The sequence below is a fragment of the Schistocerca americana genome, chromosome 10 (genome assembly GCF_021461395.2).
Source record: "Schistocerca americana isolate TAMUIC-IGC-003095 chromosome 10, iqSchAmer2.1, whole genome shotgun sequence".
In the NCBI taxonomy this organism is placed as follows: domain Eukaryota; kingdom Metazoa; phylum Arthropoda; class Insecta; order Orthoptera; family Acrididae; genus Schistocerca; species Schistocerca americana.
This window is the reverse complement of record NC_060128.1, coordinates 199,416,639-199,438,563: the sequence shown is the minus strand read 5'-3', so window position 1 is coordinate 199,438,563 and position 21,925 is coordinate 199,416,639. Positions and strand designations below refer to the sequence as shown.

At 40.8% G+C, this 21,925-nt stretch overlaps 1 protein-coding gene across 2 annotated transcripts in view; it reads left to right on the top strand.

Moving 5' to 3' along the window:
- The window catches only part of LOC124552518, a 139,558-nt gene extending 117,857 nt beyond the window's left edge, over window positions 1–21,701 (top strand). For both annotated transcript variants that reach the window (XM_047126812.1, XM_047126813.1), the window contains exons 7-9: window positions 15,102–15,275; window positions 19,281–19,505; window positions 21,136–21,701. In XM_047126812.1, coding sequence (XP_046982768.1) covers window positions 15,102–15,275; window positions 19,281–19,505; window positions 21,136–21,271 — 535 coding nt within the window. In that variant the 3' untranslated portion in view covers window positions 21,272–21,701. The remainder of the gene's footprint in view (window positions 1–15,101; window positions 15,276–19,280; window positions 19,506–21,135) is intronic.
- The last annotated feature ends 224 nt before the right edge of the window (window positions 21,702–21,925 follow it).

Below are 21,925 nucleotides of genomic sequence, written 5' to 3'. Positions count from 1 at the left end.
CAAGAATGTTGGTTCACTGTGCATGTTTTCATTCTTATCTTCTGTGGCAGGGCGCCTGAAATGAGTTAATAAAAATGTTGTGTAAAGTAAATAACCATAGCAGCCTTTTTGAGGATCTTGAAATACTTATACTCAGTTTCCAATACATTTACTGCTTCATCAATTTTGTTGCTGATAGTGACATTTAATTTCATCTGAACTGTGGTATACACAGTCACAATACAAGACAGCAAAATAATTTTTATGTACATTTCACTCTCGGTTTAGGATTCAGATTGGAGTTAGGCATGCTATTAGGCAAGCTCTCATCTGACATAAAGCAATAAATTGGAAATCTCCGACAATCGAAAGTAAGATCGTACTGGGTACCGAGCGATATTTCTGACCGTATTGAGGACATTTTGGTAGGGAGAACACAGCATGTTTTCTTGGATGGAGAATAATCAGCAGATGTAGAAGTAACTTATGGTGTGCCCCAGGGAAGTGTGCAGGGACCCTTGCTGTTCATTTTGTTGACACTGCAAACAATATTAATGGCAGCCTCAGACTATTTGCAGATAAAGAATTTATCTATAATGAAGTACTTTCTGGTAGAAACTCCACAAATATTCAGTGAGACCGTGATAACGTCTCAAAGTGGTACAATGATGGGCAGCTTGCTTTAAATGTTCAAAAATGTAAAATTGTGCACTTCATAAAACCAAAAACGCAGTATCCTATGACTATGATATGAATGTATCGCAGCCAGAATTGGCCAATTCCTACAAAAATCTCGGTGTTACACTTCGTAGTTATGAAATGGAATGATCACATAGGCTCAGATGTGGGTAAAGCAGGTGCTAGACTGCTTACAAATCATTTGTGTGATCCATCCTAGAATATTGCTCAGGTGTGTGGGCCCCATATCAGATAGGACTAGCAGGTGGTATTGAATATAAATGGAGAAGGGCAGCATGGATTGCCATTGGCTTGTTTAACTGCAGGAAGAGTGCCATAGAGATGCTGAAGAAACTGAACTAGCAGACTCAGAGATGTACGTAAAGTGTCCCAAAAAAGCCTACAAATAAAGATTCAGGAACTGGCTTTAAATAATTACTCTAGGAATATACTATAATCCCCTGTTTATCACTCACTTAGGGATTGTGAAGACCAGATTAGAATAATTACAGCACGCACAGAGCCATTTAGACAATCGTTCTTCCTGCTCTCCATACGTGAACGGAATGGCAAGAAACCCTAATAACTGGTACAATGTGGTGTACCCCATGCTGTGCAGTTCACGGTGGTTTGCAGAGTACAGATGTAAATGTAGAAACCTAATAAGCCACTCATTCTGCACATTATCTGAGGCTCTAGATGGAGGAGGCGGAAAGTTCTGTTACCTGCATGACAAGTAGCAGCGTTTGTTGTGAAACTGCTAGGCAAACAGTAATGTACTGTAAACAGGACTCAGTTGATACATGTGTGTTAGCGGAACAGAATTGACCCACATAAAGGTAATTTTGGGAGTACCACCAGGCAGTGTTACAGAGTTATTTCTGCTTGCAACATACATATAGATATTGTCGGAGACTCCGAGAGGCTATTTGCAGATGATGTTGCCTATAGTAAGATTTGTGCACCAGAAGAAAGTAACAAAATGCTCTGTGGCCTGTAGATGAGCTATGATTGGTGCAGGGACTGGCTGCTGACTTGGAGCACAAGTAATTGTACTGGATTGCACATAAATACGTGGAGAAATCAAATACTGACAGATTGCACTGTTGGCAACAAATGACTGGAAACAGTAACTACTGTAAAATATGTACAAGTAGCTGTCTGAAGTGACCTAAAGTGAAAAGACTTTATAGAACAAATATTAGGATAAACAGAAGTCAGGCTGACTTTCATTGGGAGAATGCAATTCCTCTACAAAAGAAGTGACTTGTTTGACACTTTATTTAACTGATTCTCATGTACTACTTGCGATCCTGGGACCCGTACCGGGTTGTATTAATAGAATGTGAGAGAAGATCCGAGAGAGGGTAGTGTGTTTTGTCACGGGACCTTTGTTCATTAGGTGTGAGAGCATTGTGCAGACGTTCGACAAACTCCAGTGGCAGATGCTACGAGAGAGCTGTCGTGACACACGGAGAGGTTTACTGTCGAATTTCACAGAGAGTTCATTCTGCAAAGTTTCGGATAACCTTTTATTTACTTGCACGTACGTCTGACGAAATGATCGGGACGAGAAAATTGGAGAAATTAGAGATGGTACTGATGTTTACCCGCAGTCGTTCTTCCCACGCATCTTTTGTGAATGGAACAGAAAGAATGAAACCGATAGTGGGACCAGAAATACCCTCCACCGTGCACTGTGTGGTGGCTTGTGGAGCGTAGATATAGATGTAGATGTAGGTAAACGTTTTCTGTGAGAAACAGCAGTGTAAGCAAATAAATGTTGATCTATCAGTACAGGAGAGACAGGAGCAGCTTTCGTTCTAGCGTGCTGCATTGCAAGTGAAGACACAGTGACATTAAATGATATGTTGGGTTGAAACCCAGATTTCCACTTACCCTCAAAGCAGCATCTTTAACTGTTAGGCCACACGAGCACTCGTACAGGAGCACTCGGTCACTCGCATCGCCCCGCGTGGTACGCAAATGCACTGCTGCCCTGTACAGGCCCTGTGGGGATAGAAAGGAATGACACTGCCAGGGGAACAGTGTCTGTGAGACACCGCGGCTCACCCCGACTTGACGGATGTGTACAGCTGGGTGTTAGAACTGTTACACCACAGACGTGGCAAGTGACAGTCGTCAAATGAGCTCGAAGTTCCCTCCGTGCTCGGATAAAGTATTTTGGCGCAACTACACAGAATACGTAGGAGTAGTGTCACCTAAGTTCTGTGTATAAGGAAATATTACACAGCTATTCCTAATTTAGAAATAGCATTCGAATGTCTGTCAGGAGAACGGAAGGGAAATGTCTACCGGCACGTGACCGAATCGGAAGCGACACGACTCCGGCCTATCGAGACCAGTTGTGGGATACTGCCGTTACCTTCCGCCGTGACGACACGAGGCTGCGTCACGAGTCCCGTGGTGACCGGTTTGCCACACAGAGTATTTCACTGTCACTCTGGCCCGCACGTCCGATACACCGTCCTTGTCGGCCACTCCTGTGACGTAGAATGGGAGCAGCACGGAATGACGTACCTCTCATATCTCGTCCCAGCTCGGTTCGACTCGACGCACAACCGGGTTAGAGTTGTCGTTTATTCCAGACGGCAGCTCTGTACAGGAAATTTCTTACTCTGTGCACCTCAGAATTGACTGTATATTCCCAAACATCACACATAATTTTAGTTGTGTATCCTTCCTACTATAATGTAAACATACTATAAATAAAATTCCATCGTACAGTCTTCTTCCCGGTGTCGGATGCTTTATAGTCGGCAATGTTAGTATCGGTCAAACGGTGAAATACGACGTCTCGTAGTAGTGTCTTGAAATCGTTGTCGGAAATGTTGACGACAGTGCGAGTTTGAGTCACGCAAGTGGAGCTGTCATAGGCTACCCACTGGTCGGCCCCATTACACGCATTCTGTGCACAATCTGTGTGAACCATATGGCTGACCCTGCCTGCACGTGTCAAGCCAGAGCACAGCTGTCACGTAGGCTACGGCACGGTTGCCCGACTGCTTTCGTGTCGGCATTTTGGCCACTCTGGCCCAGGGGCTTTCTCTGAGAATGTGTGATTTGCAACTAGGATTCCAAACGCTTTGCATTCTCTGTGGTATCTTCTGTGGCACTCATTTCTCGTAAGTCCTGCTTAACTTCTTCTAATTGAATGATTTTTAGTTTATTGGCTTTATTATACTGAGTAATTGTTTTTGCTAATCTAGTGTTGTCCGTTCTGCAGATATGACCGTAGAACTTCGAGCGTCTTCTGCATATTCTGTCTGTGAACTTGTCTATTGCTGTGTATAGGTCTGCAGTTTTTCTTTTAATCCATTTACTATGTACGATAGTCGGTGGCAAATTTTTCCCTCTTCTTTTGCAATTTCATCTATTTCTCAATAGCCTCTTTGAGATGTAGTTTCAGAGACGGTTTGGATAACACGTACCTCACAATGCCAAAGTGTTGCATTATGGGGTATCAGTCAGTTACCGTAGTGATTCCGTATTATTCTGTATTCTTTCTGAAGTTTGGTGGGTCTTTCTAAAGCGATTTTATTGTCAGTCCAGGTGGTACGATGATTTCCTCGAGATATTTAAAAGAAGATACATATGACATTGTCCCATTCATCTGCAGTGGGAACTTTTGATATTTTCATGCACATTTTCCAGAATGGATTATCTTTTATGATAATCGAGGCCCTCTTTCATGCTATAGCGTGTAACTTCACTTTGATTCCCTATCCCGAGATCCCAATGTTTATAGCATTGATTTCTTTCCCTCATTCTCTGACGAATTTGTCTAACACGATACAAAACACGAGCTTGGAGAGGCCATTCCTTGTTGAACTCCTGTGCGTACTTGAAAAGGGTCAGACATTTCACCAGGAAGTTTCACTTTAGATGATGTGTCTGTGGGAATGTAGAAGATTAGTACCCTGAACTCTTCTCATGTGGCCAAAATGGTTTGTCTCTCAACAGAATCACATGCCCTCTGAAAGTCCACAAAGATGATGTACATGTCAATACTTCAACTTATCCTTAATATTGTCTTCAGACACCAAATTCGGTGAGCACATGATCTTCATTTCCAAAAGCCTGCTTGATATTCACCAATCAAATGATCTGTTTGCTGTTCAACTCGTAGAGAACTCTGTATGTAACTGGCAGACGGCTGGCCTCTGCAGTTGTTGGGGTCTGTTCTGTCCCCTTTTTCATGCAATAGATGTATTATAGCTTTCTTTCAGTCCTTTGGAATTTTTTCATTTTTCCATATTTCTGTTAAGAGTGCATGAATTCTTCTTATGAGGTCGTCTGCTCCTATTTTTAACATTTCTGCAGATACGCAAACTGCTCCTAGGACTCTTTTATTTTGAATAGTATCTCTCTCTCTCTCTCTCTCTCTCTCTCTCTCTCTCTCTCTCTCTCTCTCTCTCTTTCTCTCTCTCCTGGTTCTCTTGTCGGGGATGAGAATTTGGGTTTGGCACAGCTTTACTGAATGCAGTGTTTCCAGTGAAGGATCACAGTTAACTGAATTTGGAAAGTAATCAGCTAGTATCTTGCAGTTCCCTTTATTGTTTGCCTCTAGTTCTACATTAATGTGCTAAACACAATGTTGTTGGTTTATACACAGATATCATAATGGGATATCTACTAGAACTTTTGTATTCTTTTTCTATAGAAATTCTACTCTATTTCTATCAGCCTGCGTTTTTTCATTGGCACAGTTTTCAGTGTGAGTTGTTCTTGAGATTAATTTTTGTATTTTCATGAAAAAATCCCACCTCTAAACTGTTTGAAATCTGTCCCAGGTGTTCCGCGCTTTGCTTCGCTCATCGACAACTTCGTAGCAGGTTGTGTTCCACCACCTGTGTTTATATTTCCTGGGTGGCTGTTCTAATTTCATGTCTGACGTTTGTAATGTATTGCAGAGGTATGACCACTGCTCGGATTCTTGTTCTCGGATGTCACGAGTGAAAGCCTCGGAGTTTTTCTTCACACCGACTGTATTGACTCTTGTATTAGTGTTGAGTAATGATTCAAATCAATGACTCCCTTTTGTGCTCTGAGATTTTGGATCTCATGCATATCCTTTGCAGGAACTGCCACATGATCGATGTTAAATTTGCCTAATAATGGGTTTGGCAATCTCCAAGTTTTCTTTTTGCATAGGGGTCTCACAAACTTTATAGACATAAGTGCGAATGATATAGAAAACTTATTAGACATTCTCCATTCTTATTCATCCACCAATGCCCTGGTTGAAATCCTACTGTTGATCTGTATTTCTTCTCCATACCAATCTGTGCATTAAAAATCACTTAGTAAGATTTTCACACACTGTTTGAGGATCTTGCTCATAGTTTCCTCTAGTGTTTCCCCAAAGTCTTTTATTTTATAAGAATCTTTCTTGTTATCACTGCCTGTGTGAACTTGCTCAATTATCCAGAGGCCGACTACTGTGGCCAAGCGGTTCTAGGTGCTTCAGTCCGGAACCGTGTGCTGCTGCTGTGGTCGCAAGTTTGAATCCAGCCTCGGGCGTGGATGTGTGTGATGTCCTTAAGTTAGTTAGCTTTCAGTAGTTCTAAGTCTAGGAGACTGATGACCTCAGATGTTAAGTCCCATAGTGCTTAGAGCCATTTGAACCATTTATCCAGACATATGCTTTCACATGGGGATATAAACTCCATTTCCGAATCTGCATCCACACGATTACTTTTCAATCCACAATTAAGTGCCTGGCAGAGGGCTCATTGAACCACCTTCAGAGTAGTTCTCTACCATTCCCCTCTCAAACAGCACATGGAAAAAACAAACACTTTAATCTTTCCATGCGAACTCTGATTTTTCTTATTTTTTTGTGATGGTCAGTATTTTGACATTTGGAGGAGAAAATGTGGTATTGAAATTTCATGAAGAGATCCTTCCACAATGGCAATGCCTTTGTTTTAATGGTTGAAACCACAATTCGCATATATATATGTAGCTCTCTTGGCCCCTGTTTCACTATAATACAAAACAACCTGCCCTTGTTTGAACTTTGTCGATATCCTCTGTCAATTCTATCTGACACAGATCCAACACTGCACAGCAATACTACAGAAGAGGAAAGAAAGGCATAGTATAGGCAGTCTCATTAGTAGACCTGTTGCATTTTCTATGTGTTCTGCCAGTAAATTGCAGTCTTTTCTTAACGTTATCCATAACATTATGTATGTGATCATTCCAATTTAAGTTACTCATAAAAGTAATCCTTAAGTATTTAGTTGATTTCACAGCCTTTAGATTTATGTGATCTATTGTGTAACCAAAATTTAGCATATTCCTTTCAGTACTCACGTTGTGACTACACACTTTTCATTATTTAGAATCAATTGCCACTTTTTGTACCATACATATATATTCTTTAAATCATTTTGCCATTTTGATCATCTGATGACTTCACAAGATGGTAAATGACAGCATCATGCGCAAACAATCTGAGACGGCTCTCAGACTGTCTCCAAAATTGTTTGTGTGGATCAGGGCTAATTCACTTTCATGGGCAAATGTCAGATATTACTTCTGTTTTACTCAATGATTTTCCATCAATTGAATCAGTGGTTTTGAAAAGGGGGCTAATTCACTTTCATGGGGAAATGCCAGATATTACTTCTGTTTTACTCAATGACTTTCCATCAGTTGAATCAGTGGTTTTGAAAAGGGCATGAGTCCACAAGAAGCAATTTTCGGGAAATCAATTAAGACTGTTTTTTTAAAAAAGTTTTTGATTTGTATGTTTTTAAGAATTTGTCATTAATGTATATATTTAACATCTATTGTGTAACTAAACTGCAAGTGATTATCTTTGTTTGTTTTCGCAAAAAAACAAGAGTTTAGAGAAAGTAGACTTATGCACTTTTTAAAAAGAAAAAACAAAAAAAGGAAATTTGAATAATAGCACTTTGTAAGAAAATGTGTTTAATGTTGAATTTGAATATGTTAACATTGTATCAAAAAATCATTACTTATTTCAATTATCAATAAAAAATAACAAAATATGTGCATTTTAAGGTTATATTTTATATTCAGTCATCACTGAGTTCTTCGTATTGTGTTGGTCATTCATGTATTTCTTCATAAAAGGTGAGATGCTCCTGTGGAATGTAGTTTACCAACTTTTTAATATCTTCAACTTGCTTATTGTTGATTGGACACTTGATATGGTAAGCTTCCTCTGTTGGTTAGCAAATGTTTCCTGCCTTAGCCAGAGTAAACCAATCAATATGTTCATAAGCATTTAACACAACAATATTATATTTTGCACACTGCAACATGAAATACTTTGATACATTAAAATCAATTTTGTCATTTTTTTGGCACCCTATTTCCCAAAGATTCAGTCAACTTGGTTGTCTTTTTGTAAAATTTTGCCTACCAACCTTTATAATCAATACTGAACAATTTTTCATGCAGTACACTAGTAAATTTACATTTTAAACTTGATTCAGCTACTTTCATTGCATACTATGTAGGCGAGTACACACAATCACTACACTTTATATATTTTGTAATTGTGCCAAAGTTACAGTAACAGGGAAGAAAAGAGTGCCCCCATGTAGGATAATATTGTACAGTTTTGTCGAATCTTCCTGTTGCAACCAGACTTGTGATAAAGCGTGTGACTGTGTGGTTTCAGTTTTGACCACCACAGGAATCTGAAAATGAACGAAGCTCCTTGGTGCTGTCAAGTGTGTTATTGCATATGTAATGATTAAGAAGTGAGCATGCCTCATTGGGTTCTTTTCTGCCCAGGCCCTCATGATATAAATGATGTACTGAGGTTCCCTTTTTCACATAATGGATGCAAAACAAGAACACCCATAGTTGTCTCATGTAAAACACCTCTTGCACTGGAATGTGTGGCAAGGGCAAATTCTGCATGTAATCAAAACAAATATGTGCAATGTCATCTCGTTCGACACAATTTTGCTGTTACTTCCTTCATTTTGTTGTAGAACTTTTGTGACCTATGCTTATGTACCATCAGCTCTGTGCATGCAACATGCGTAGCATTATCATTTAGAAAATTACTTTTAAGTGTTTGACCAAGCTCCACATAACACACACCTTTTTGTGGCCTTCCAAATGCATAGCCGAAGTTCTCCTTCAAATAAAATGAATAAGTAACTTTAATGTTTGGATAATGTTTGCAAAAGAGTGCATGCATGATTTTTACTGTTAGCTCAGTATTCATTTTGCATAATGTGTTTCCTTTACTGGGAAAGAGGAAATATGCTCATTTATTTTTTCACAAAGTGCTCCTGCTGCAGCTTTGTTTCTAGAGTTTTAGGATTTTCCTCGATTTTCTTTGGAGATTCCCCAGCAGCCAGGAAGTCAACAAGTTTTCTCACTCCCTTTTCGGATACTCTGTACAAACTGATGAATGCTTTTTTTGCAAATACACTCCTGGAAATTGAAATAAGAACACCGTGAATTCATTGTCCCAGGAAGGGGAAACTTTATTGACACATTCCTGGGGTCAGATACATCACATGATCACACTGACAGAACCACAGGCACATAGACACAGGCAACAGAGCATGCACAATGTCGGCACTAGTACAGTGTATATCCACCTTTCGCAGCAATGCAGGCTGCTATTCTCCCATGGAGACGATCGTAGAGATGCTGGATGTAGTCCTGTGGAACGGCTTGCCATGCCATTTCCACCTGGCGCCTCAGTTGGACCAGCGTTCGTGCTGGACGTGCAGACCGCGTGAGACGACGCTTCATCCAGTCCTAAACATGCTCAATGGGGGACAGATCCGGAGATCTTGCTGGCCAGGGTAGTTGACTTACACCTTCTAGAGCACGTTGAGTGGCACGGGATACATGCGGACGTGCATTGTCCTGTTGGAACAGCAAGTTCCCTTGCCGGTCTAGGAATGGTAGAACGATGGGTTCGATGACGGTTTGGATGTACCGTGCACTATTCAGTGTCCCCTCGACGATCACCATTGGTGTACGGCCAGTGTAGGAGATCGCTCCCCACACCATGATGCCGGGTGTTGGCCCTGTGTGCCTCGGTCGTATGCAGTCCTGATTGTGGCGATCACCTGCACGGCGCCAAACACGCATACGACCATCATTGGCACCAAGGCAGAAGCGACTCTCATCGCTGAAGACGACACGTCTCCATTCGTCCCTCCATTCACGCCTGTCGCGACACCACTGGAGGCGGGCTGCACGATGTTGGGGCATGAGCGGAAGACGGCCTAACGGTGTGCGGGACCGTAGCCCAGCTTCATGGAGACGGTTGCGAATGGTCCTCGCCGATACCCCAGGAGCAACAGTGTCCCTAATTTGCTGGGAAGTGGCGGTGCGGTCCCCTACGGCACTGCGTAGGATCCTACGGTCTTGGCGTGCATCCGTGCGTCGCTGCGGTCCGTTCCCAGGTCGACGGGCACGTGCACCTTCCGCCGACCACTGGCGACAACATCGATGTACTGTGGAGACCTCACGCTCCACGTGTTGAGCAATTCGGTGGTACGTCCACCCGGCCTCCCGCATGCCCACTATACGCCCTCGCTCAAAGTCCGTCAACTGCACATACGGTTCACGTCCACGCTGTCGCGGCATGCTACCAGTGTTAAAGACTGCGATGGAGCTCCGTATGCCACGGCAAACTGGCTGACACTGACGGCGGCGGTGCACAAATGCTGCGCAGCTAGCGCCATTCGACGGCCAACACCGCGGTTCCTGGTGTGTCCACTGTGCCGTGCGTGTGATCATTGCTTGTACAGCCCTCTCGCAGTGTCCGGAGCAAGTATGGTGGGTCTGACACACCGGTGTCAATGTGTTCTTTTTTCCATTTCCAGGAGTGTAGAATGTCTGTTACCTGCAAGAGTAACGCTGTACAAAACATTGTGGAGTCTGATCTTCAGAGTATCCTTCCGTGGTCTACGGCGATGAACATCATATAAAGTCAGCTGACCTTGTAGGATAATATCTTGCTCCATTTTAGTTTCAAATTTGTGGAAATTTTTCAAAATTGTTGTCTTGTCTAGGTCACTGAATTTTGTAAAACACTTCATACTGCATCTGAAATCAAACAAAGGCTACTAGTTTCAGCTTTAGTGTTTTGTAATGGGTATTTAGGAAAATTATGTTATCTGCATAAATCCGTGGAAATATAAATTTAGTATTGTAGATTTTTAATTTATTTGAGCTTAAATGCAGGTGAGACTGTATTTATGCTATGTGGTTGAAGATTAATAATTACAAAAAAATTCATTGATTGATCCCAGTAAACAGAATAAGCCTACATTAATATTTTGATATATTTATTTTGTAAATAAATTAGTGAAGATGAAGTGAATGTTTGCCCCATTCAAATGTGATTATTATTGTTCTGCTGTCCATTATGTAGAAAGCTTTTTTGTATTACATTATATTTTTAATAATATGTAACCTACAACAACAAAAGTTGTCTACGGATGAATAAATAAATAAATAAATAAATAAAAAGTTAGGTTAGAAACTTACCTGCAGTCAGGTTCTGTAGATCTGGCTGCAATGACTTCCCCAGAATAGCTGACATGTTCATTTCCCTTTACTTCTTCTTCTGGGTTTCATTGGCCATGTTTGCATTTTCCAGGTGATTTATTAGTATCACTGTCCATGTTTGCACTAAATCAGCTAAAAAAACTACGCTCAACCAGCTGATTGAAGAGTTTGCTAAAATGGCCACCAATGCAACAGTGTAGTTGTTTTGAAAGGGGCACGAGTCCAGGACTAATGCCCTTCTCAAAACATTCAACGAATTCATTACCTTCCACTGCCTATGTTATGCATCGGACTGATGCCGTTTCCATACAAAAGATGAATCTTTCTCTACAGATACCGCATCCAAGCATAACTCAATATGCCAAAAAATGTGACTTGTGCCCTTTTCAAAATAACTGATTCAGTTAGTATGAACTGTGTCCTTTCTGACAGTAGATGATGAACCCATTCACACAAATGAAACGATTATCAGTAGCCATGCAATTCGATTAGAATCTGCTTGTGAGGAACAGTATCAAAATCCCATTGGAGCTTTAGAAATATAGAGCCAATTTAACATCCCCTCTCAATGGGAATAAATGATGTTTTCTGAATCTGTGTTGACTGTATGTCAACAGATTGTTTTGGTCAAGGTAATTCATAATGTTCAAACACAGTATATGTCCCAAAATCCTACTGAAAATTGATGTCAGTGATACGAGTCTGTAATTCATCGGACTACTCCTATTTCCTTTCTTGAGTATTGGTGTGATCTGTGCAACTTCCCAATCTTTAGGGACGGATCTTTCGATGAGCAAGCAGTGGTATGTGATAGCTAAGTATGGATTTAACAGATCGTATTACTCTGAAAGGAACCTAACTGGTAGAAAATCTGAACAAAAGGCGTTAATAAACGATTTAAATTGCTTCACCACACCAAGGCCAAGGATATCTACTTTTTGGTTACTCATGTTGGAAGTTTTTCTTGATTCAAATTCTGAATTATTTACTTAATCTTCTTTGCTGAAGGAATTCCAGAAAACCTAATTTAGTAACTCTGCTTTAGTGGCAGTGTCAACAGTAATTTTACCATTGCTGTCACACAGTGAAGATATTGACTGTGTCTTGCCTGTGTTGTGCTTTACATGCAATCAGAATCTTTTTGGGTCGTCTGGCAGGTTCTGAGATAGGCTTTTCTTGTTGGAAACTATGAAAAGGATCTCGTATTGAAGATCACTCTAAATTGTGAGCTTCTGTAAAACTTCACCAATATCGGAGATTTTGCATACTCTTAAATTTTGTACACTTCTTTTTGTTGTTTCTGCATCAGTGCTCTGACCTGTTTCATGCAACAAGTGGGGTCAGAACGATTTCTTATTAATTTATTTGGTATATATTTCTCAACTGCTGTAGATACTATTTCTTTGAGTTTAAACCACATCTGGTCTGCATTTACACAGATTTCCATACTGCAAAGACAGTCCCAAGTATTGATAAACAGCCTTTAATTTTTATGGCTGATTTACTTATTAATACCCTGAAGTTTTTTGAGCTGAAATGGTTTTCTCCTTGGAAATGTTTGCTGGATTGCAAGGATCTAAATAGCAAATTAGTGTAGAGTGTTAGTCAGCTGTTTAAATTTGCCAGTTTCCAGCAGGTTGTTGATGTTAATAATGCACAAAAAATTCTTTTGGGGTGAAAAGATTTTCAGAAGTTCCAGTTTTTCTCTGCACTATGTTCCCAACGTGTAGACTCTGACAATTGGAAACAGCCAGACGTGCATCTGGGGCCTGGAGTAGTTGCATTTGTACCATATGCTCTATCTTGTCAATTTTACAAGTTGAAGGATGAGATCATAAAATTAAAACCCAACTGTTGAGAATGAGAGGTGCCGGTACATGCTCTCCAGCTAAGTTGTGTTTGGCAGAGAGGAGTTACTTCCTCATGTGCACCAGGAATATCACCTGTACCCTGCTGTGACAATGTGACCTGTTTTATTGTAGTTTTTTGACCATTTGAATGTAGCAGCCATAAGATGTAATACAATTAATGAATGATACATTCTTACATACATCAGCAATGCCAATATACATTTTATACATGTATAGAGCTTTACGAGTATTGTGTGTGTGTGTGTGTGTGTGTGTGTGTGTGAACATTTGATTTCAACAGTTTTTTTACAAGTTGTAACAATATTATGAAATGTATAGATTGCTGCTCGCCACATAGAGGAGGCATTGAGTTGCAAACAGGCCCAATAGAAAGATTGCTGAAGATTTAAGCTTTTGGACAAAAAGCCCTTCTTCCAAAATAGAGTGCGTGTGCGCGCGCGCCCACACGTACACACACGCACACACACACACACACATACACACACACAGACACACACACACACGTTTGGAAGAAGTGTGTGTGTGTGTGTGTGTGTGTGTGTGTGTGTGTTTTCTGCTCCAGAAAATGGAATTTTTGTCTGTAATCTTAAATGTTCAGCCATCTTTTCTTTGTGCATGTCTGGAACTATCACCCCCTGTATGCAGTAAGTAGCAATATATCCTTTCATAATATTGTTGATATTCCATCCTGGACTTTCTGATGTTTGTTTTTGCAAATAGGTTTTATTTTCAGTAAAATCCCCCCTCCTATCATTGTTGTGACTGGTTTGATGTGGCCAACGATAACTACTACTCCTCTACTGACCTCATAGCAGTACTTGCACCCAAAGTCCTCAAAATAATTAGATGTATTGTAGTATCTGTCTTTCCTGTAGCTTTTACCCTTTGCAGCTACTTCTGCTACTGTGGAAGTCATTGCACGATGTCTTATCACACGTTGTATCATTTTGTCACTTCTTTGTCAGTGTTTTCGACACATTCCATTCCTCGCAAATTCTGCTTAGAACCTCATAATTTCGTGTCCTGTCAGTCCACTGAATTTTCATCATCTTTCTATAGCGCCACATCTTAATCAATTCTACTGCTTATAAACTTTGAACTTCAGTTAAATCTTGAATTCTTCATTTTCAGATACCTCATACTTTAGAATTGTCTTTTATAGGGGGCTCTCCTCCTTGTATAGATCTGCAAAACGCAATGAATGAATTTCATCTGACAGAGTGTAAGAGCCACATATATGTTATTTGATATCCTAAAATTTCAATTTTTACCTAACAAGTTTCACTGACAGATAAGCATCATTACACCCGGGGGGAGGGGTGGGGGGGGGGGGGGGGGGGTATATCATATCACCATAAGCAAAAGGTACACTTTACTGTGACATACAGAAAAGTGAACATTACAGACCTCTCAACATATACTTGTACAACTATGACTGTTCTCTGCAAGTCACATTACAGTGTATGGTGGAGGGTGCCTGAGGTACCAATACCATTTCACATTTACTCCATAACATTCACGAATGCTGCACGGTACGTGCAAGCATCTGTGTGAACTCTAAATTCTCTTATTTTTCTGTCACAGTTATTTTACAAGATGTCTGTGGGAAGGAAGCAAAATGTTGCGTGATCTTCATGGAACTATTTCTCTCACAAGACTAACAGTAAGCATAACTGTGGTGCAGAATGTCTCTCTTATAGTGTCTGCCAGTGGACTTTACTAGCCATCTCTGTAACACTGTTGCACCAATCTGGGACAGAACAGGCTCCACTCTGTTGGATCTCCTATTTCCTGTCTTAATAATACCTGGTAAAGGCCTCAGGCTGGTAGCACTATGCAAGAATGAACGAATGTTTCATTGGTGACTTTTAGTATGAATTTTCCTGGAAATCTTAGTCTGGGCTCCCCTTTTCATAGAATGAGTAGATGAGAGTATTGTCTGAGAATGACCTCACAGAACTTCTTTAGTTTTTTTATGTATATTACATTGTTTGCAATTAGTGTAGTTCACCGTCCTTTTAGGAATGGAGGATTGCCGAAACTACAGCAGCTTTCACTCTCCTGCCTCATTGCGGATGAGACGACACGCGCCTTGGTGCCGCTCTGCCCGGACCTGCGAGAACTCGAGCTGGTGTCCTGCGAGGGGCATACGGACGCTCTTTTTGAGCCGCTCTGCCGACTCGAAAAGCTGGAAAAGTAAGCTGTCGTACAGAATGTGCTGCTTTAAGGAGACTGCACTTTTACTTATTCAGATGGAAACACACGTTTATTTGAACTTTCATTGAAGATGTGCCCCAGAACAGGAGAATGATTGTGTCTTTTTGAGATATTGGAGGAAATATCATCCCATCCATTAGATACTTTGTTTTGCATCTTATTTATTATTCTCTCTCTTTCAGTTGTATCTGTTTCACATATATGCTTTGGTTTTTGTACCAGGCAAGTAGTTCTGTAGTTATCAGCACCAGAGTTCATATTAATGCTCCCTGAATTAGTACAGTGGGTATTAAAAGCATTACTGGCCATATAAGGGTTTAAAGCACTCACACAGTCACTCACCAGTTGGATGTTGCCGGCACTAGGCTTCAGTTTTTTGCCGAGTCTCTCATTTACACAGTTCTGTACTGATTCGCTTATGTTATTTAAGTTTTCTACTTTTTGTTGCATAATTTCTTTTGTGTATAAATTCAGTGCTAATTCGTACGCTTTCTGACACGTTTGTTAGTTATCAGTATTAAACATTTGCTCCTTCAGTTGTCTCAGTTCTGAAGGCAGTCTTACACGGGTTTCAGCAAATTTCTTTTTAAAAGTAATTGTACATTTTACATCGAAATGGGCAAAGAAAGTGCTATAAAAGTTATTCCATCTGTATGCAACATTTTCTACACAATGTCTGTTGTTCCACGTGTCAGACAGTAGTGTGGACTCTAACGTCTCTAAAGAGTTTTCATTTATACGTCTAATTTCCCTCATCTCACACACATAAGAAGGATGTAGAATTAGCCAAAAAGAGAAGCAATGACAGGTTCGAAGAATCTTCAGCAATGATACTTTGAGTCTAATTAGGCATATAACTACTTTCCTCATATGGTCCTTCTAAAAATCCTTAGTCAGTATAGAGTCGGAGGCACTGTTCTGCAACCCTCAAATCTTATCTGGAAACCAGAAGACTGATTGTATCAGTCCGAGGAGCACTATCGTGTGAACACAAGTCGGAATACGGCATGCCACAGGGTCCACTATCAGGAGCAGGATCGTACTGGGTACCACACGATATTTGTGATTGGACTGAAGACATTTTGCTAGAGAGGACGCAGGGTGTTATCTCGGATGGAGAACCGTCAACAGATGTAGAAGTATCTTTGGGGGTGCTCCAGGAAAGTGTGCTGGGACCATTGCTGTTCATGTTGTATATCAGTGGCCTTGCAAACAGACTTTTTGTAGATGGTGCAGTTATCTCTAATGAAGTACTGTCTGAAGGAAGTTGCACAATTATTCACTCAGAGCTTGATAAGATTCCACTGGTGCAAAGATTGGCAACTTGCTTTAAATGTTCAAAAATGAAAATTGTGCACTTCATACAACAAAAAAACATAGAATCCTATGAAACAGCCAGTATTAACCAACTCATACAAACAGCTGAGTGTAGCACTTTTTAGGGATACGAAACGGAATGATCGTGTAGGCCCAGGTGTGGATAAAGCTAGTAGTAGGCTTCTGTTCATTGATAGATACTGGGGAAGTGCAGTCAGTCTACAATGGGAATTGCTTACAATTCACCCTTTCAACTGGTTCTGGAATATTGCTCGAGTGTCTGGAAACTGTACCAAATAGGACCGACACTGTATATTGAACATGTAGAGAGAAGAGCAGCACAGATGGTCACAGGTTTGTTTGATCCGTGGGAGAGTGTCACAGAGTTACTGCAGGACTCTTGGAGACAGACGTAAACTATCCCGAGAAAGGCTATTAAGAAAGTTTCGAGAACCGTCTTTAAACGATTCCTCTAGGAATATACTATAACCCCTTACATATCGCTCACATAGGGTTTGTGAGGATAAGGTTAGAATAATTACTGCACACACACAGAGGCATTCCGACAGCCATTCTTTCCACACACATGGGAAGAAACCCCAATAACTGGTGCCATCTGTGGTGCACGTCACAGTGGTTTGCGGAATACAGATGTAGATGTAGAAACAATAATAATTTCCTAAAATGTAAATTGTATGATTTAGTTGGAATTTGGAGCATCTGCTGACTTCAAAAGTGTCTTTGCATTTCTTAAAATACTGTTTCAAGTATTCTTAACTGTTTATACGAATACGATTTTCATCGTTATATTTCAGTCGTCAGTTCGCGAGGCTCACATTCTGTGCTTGTGCGGCACTTCCTATTGAGCCGGTACATGTAGTTCCAGTCGGCAACTGTTTGCTCACTGCCTCGTTTCCAGCCACACCTTCACCACGAGGCACACAAACTCCTGAATCTGACTGAATCTATCAAACTTGCCAGTTCTCGGAATGCTTGTTGACATAGTATAAAATTGTATGGCTGAGCCTCTTGTAATCTTATAGTTTGTTTACATTTTAGCTACACAAAGTTGTGTAGTTCACAGTTATGTGGGGACCATTAGTGGTTACAACTTTGAAGACACTTAGACATATCCGTGACATGCGTGCCCACAAGCAGAAACAGTGGCAAAAGGAGCAGAAAACATTTCAGAGATCACTTTGTAGCCTGTCTGTTTTACGTAGGGGAGTTGGAAAAGAAGTTTCCCCTGTCAACTGTGGTCAGAGTTGTGTGTGAAAGGAAACAAAACAGAATGAGACATTAAAGATAAGATATATTTTTATTTTTCTACATAATTTCCAAGTACATTGAGACATTTGTCATACCGCTTTATAAGCTTCAAAAAGCCTTCCAGGAAAAAATCAGGGTGTTGCATACGAAAGAAGCATTGAACAGCTTGTTTGACGTCAGCATTGCTGCCAAAGCGCCTTCCACTGAGAGTCTTCTTCAAAGCAGGAAACAGATGGAAGTCACTTCGCGCGAGATCCAGATTTGAACTACTTTTGGACAGGTGACGATGGATGTTTCCACTCCACGGATGTGGCCTTCGATTCGGGCATGCAATGGTGGACCCACATTTCATCCTCCATCACAATCCAAAACAGAAGGTAATTGCCAGATTAATGGTAATGCACGAGCTGTTCCAGGCTGAACGCCATGCGTTGTTCCACATGTGTCGGGGTCAGTTAGCGGGACAACCATCGTGCTGAAACCTTCCTGTATCGAAGAATGTCGTGGAGGATCTTGTGGATTGACTCATGTCCAATTCCAAGTTCTGCCACTACTCCATCGATAGGGATACACCATTTTGCTTTAATCAAGTCATCCACCTTCCTGACATTTGCATCTGTAGTGGCCGTGCACGTCCGTCCAGGTCTCAGTATGTCCTGCACTTGCTGACATCCATCAGTGAATTGCTGGCACCATCTCTGCACCATTTGCCTCGACATCACACCTGTCCCGTACACCTCGACAAGGCGGTTATGAATTTCTGTGCCTGATACTCCATGTGCCCATTCATAGTAGATACCAGCTCTCACTTCTGCCTTTGACCACGACTCCAAAACGCACCTAATCTCCATAGCTCCAGGAAAAGACCGAGCGGCTGGTCTCCACTTTGCGCAGGCACTGCGACAGTGCCATCTACTCGATCGCGGTCGACGACTACCCAATGGTGTATCGGTGTCTTGCACGTGAGCATTCACGTGTCATCTTTTGCCCATATCACACAACTCTGCCCACAGTCAACAGGGGAAACTTATTTTCCAACTCTCCCTCGTAGTTGTGGATCAGAGCTTGACAAAACTGCAGCAAGGATTAAATCTTAAATAGTTGTCTTAAATGGAGTATGAAGAAGAACTTCATTATAAATATATGTGAAGTAAAAAATGTGTGTGTGTGTGTGTATACAAAATGATAAAATCGAGTGCATTTAAATATGTTAAGATTGATTATAAATAAGTAAAATAATGCCACTTTAACACTGAGCTGTTTGATTTATGCATGACTTGAACTACACAGTGTACTGTTACATTCATTATATTAAAAGTAATAATAAACCTTACTAAAACTTCTTCCCAAATATTTACTATTATCAAATTTAAAGGTAGATATTTTGCTTTGTTTCAGACTGAAAATCAATTCTTGTAAATGTCTCGGTGAATACGCAATGTCGCACATAGCTAAACTGCCAGCACTGAACACTTTGGAGTTCAGGGACCTTAAATTTGATAAATTAAAACCCAGTGTGGACTGCATCCTCGAAATATCGGGGCTCCGCTGGCTTTACCTATTCGAAAGTGACTGCTGGGCCATACCGTTTGACAAGTTTCCCGGCAGACTGGTGAACCTGAGGTAACATTTCATTCACAGTAGTGTAGTTGTCTTCCTAAGAGAGATGCGAACAGATTAAACTATCGATGTGGCTCGTTCGAGGGCTATCTGGAGAGTAACCTCCATTTTCACGTAACACGTGAAATAGCGGGGGAGATGCCGACTCTCAGAGTACGTCACTGTGTACGATTCTACTACGTGGACACTTTAAGTTGCAGACAGGCACAATTAAGACACACATAAGGGAAGTATTCTGGTCCGAGCTGTCAAAGTTGGCGGTAATGTGTACTTGAGGTGTGCTTGTACGTGTGAATGACTGGTGTGTGTTTATCTTTTTCTGATGAAGGTTGTGGCCAAAAGCTTACGTGTGAGTTTCTTTTAACCGTGCCCATCTGCAACGTACTGCATCATCTCTCCAGTAAGTAGATATCTATTTTTTCCTACATTGTTGATACTCCAACCTGGAGTTTCTATTGTTCGATTCTTCTACATTGGGCATTTGGTACGTGTCGGAGATGAATATCTCTCGAAATGTGAAATACACTCAGTAATAGGATTATTAGTGGGAAAAAGATGTTGACTTTCATCACGAAATTTGTGCTGTATACTGACGAAATGTGAAGCGTGAAGGTATTGTAAGTGTAAGGATGAATGCTGTCAGGATCTGTCTGCGATCACCAAAGATCTGTGCAGAGAACTGACCAAAAAAATTCCTTCAGTCCGGTGTTTTTGACATGTCGACTGTCAGACAACTTTCCACAGATTTATTGTGATGTTTTACGGGAAACCCAGATATGCTGACAGAAGTTCAGTGCTCTCAAATTCCAAAAATGTTTCGAGAACCAATGAACTCGACAGATGACCAATTCTCCGGTCTCTTTTTATCGTTACAATGTGGAAGAAGAAGTCCTACCGATCGAAATTGTGACCACCAGTGAGACACGAGTTTTCGACACTGACGTGGGGACAAAATGTCATACAGTAGTGTGTTGTCATGCTTCCTATCGTAACAAACTGGGAAAAGTGAGTTGAGCACTGTCAGTTGGAGATGTTACGGATACTGTCTTTTGGGACTGTTAAAGGAATCTCGTTTGCAGATTTTACGAAACGCGGAAGGACAGTTAATTCTTGAGCCTCCCGTGAAACTTGAAGATAACTAAGAACAATCTTTCAAAATATGTGATGCAGTCCCTCGACTACAGGTGCCACATTTGCAGATGACTCTGTGTGACAGACAAGATAATTGTAGTGTCAGTTCATACGGGACGCATTTGAATACTGGCCCTACAGCTCAGATGTGACTCCGTCTGATTTCGACCTCATTACGGAGGCTCAGCTTCAGTGAAGAACAGTGGGCCAGTAGCGATCTCGGATACCAGAATCTCATGCTGAGGTAATCTGACAGCTCATTAAGAAATATGATAAACATTTAAATCTGAATAGTGGTCGTGTAAAGAAGCAAGGTGAGATTTTAACATAGTTCTAATAAATGTGCCTTAACTATTCCAGTAATTTATTTATAGCCTAATGGTGGCTACCTTACTGTTGGTGTTGTTTTTTTTTTAGTGTACCTATTTATATTATGCATAAGTAAAATGTGTTATGACAGCTCTTGATAATTATCTTTCTACTTGTCCTCTTAAACAAACAGAGTGTTGGAGGTCGACTGCTGCGAAGGAGACCAGATAGCACTGGACAGAATTAGTGCCCAGATGCCAGACCTGACAGTGGAGGGGTACCTTTGGGAACCATTCCCCAGACAATATTCACAAAATTGTTTTGTGTGACACCATTTTCAGTTCACACACAGACACCACTCAAACTGGGTAGCTGTGGGACTGGCACTGTGCTGGAAGCTGCTCTCATATTCCACAGACCCTGACTTCCAAACTCAGACAATGCCTCCACTCCTTTACTTCCTCAGCTTCAAAAGGGCATCGGATGCCCTAAATAAGAAGACAGGAAACTGAAAATGACCAACGGGACACAAGTGAAGGTTTTAGTAACAGCATATGTGATGAGTGTCTCTATTTTATTGTAAACAATTGTATTTAATTATCAGTGAATTGAGAGACTGCATGTTATTGAAAGTTCTGCTGATGCATATAAAAGTTTGTTTCTTTTTACAGCATAGTGAAAAGTGTGCGTTGTTTTTAATAATTAGTGGCTGAAAGTATTTGTGTATAAATCTAGATTTAAATTTTTGATGTGTTGTAATTGCTGAATATATGCACTAAATGTTATGTGCATCACACTAAATGAAAACTTGATTTTTATCATTTAAAAGAGAAATAACTGTTTTCTTCCTTATGTGTTTGGTCGTGAGAAGATGCTGTGTAAATCTGAGAAGATGCTGTCTAAATCAACGAAGATGCTATCTAAATCAACGAAGAAAATACATTTGAATTTAATCCAAAAAATGGTTGCCAAACATTTAGAGG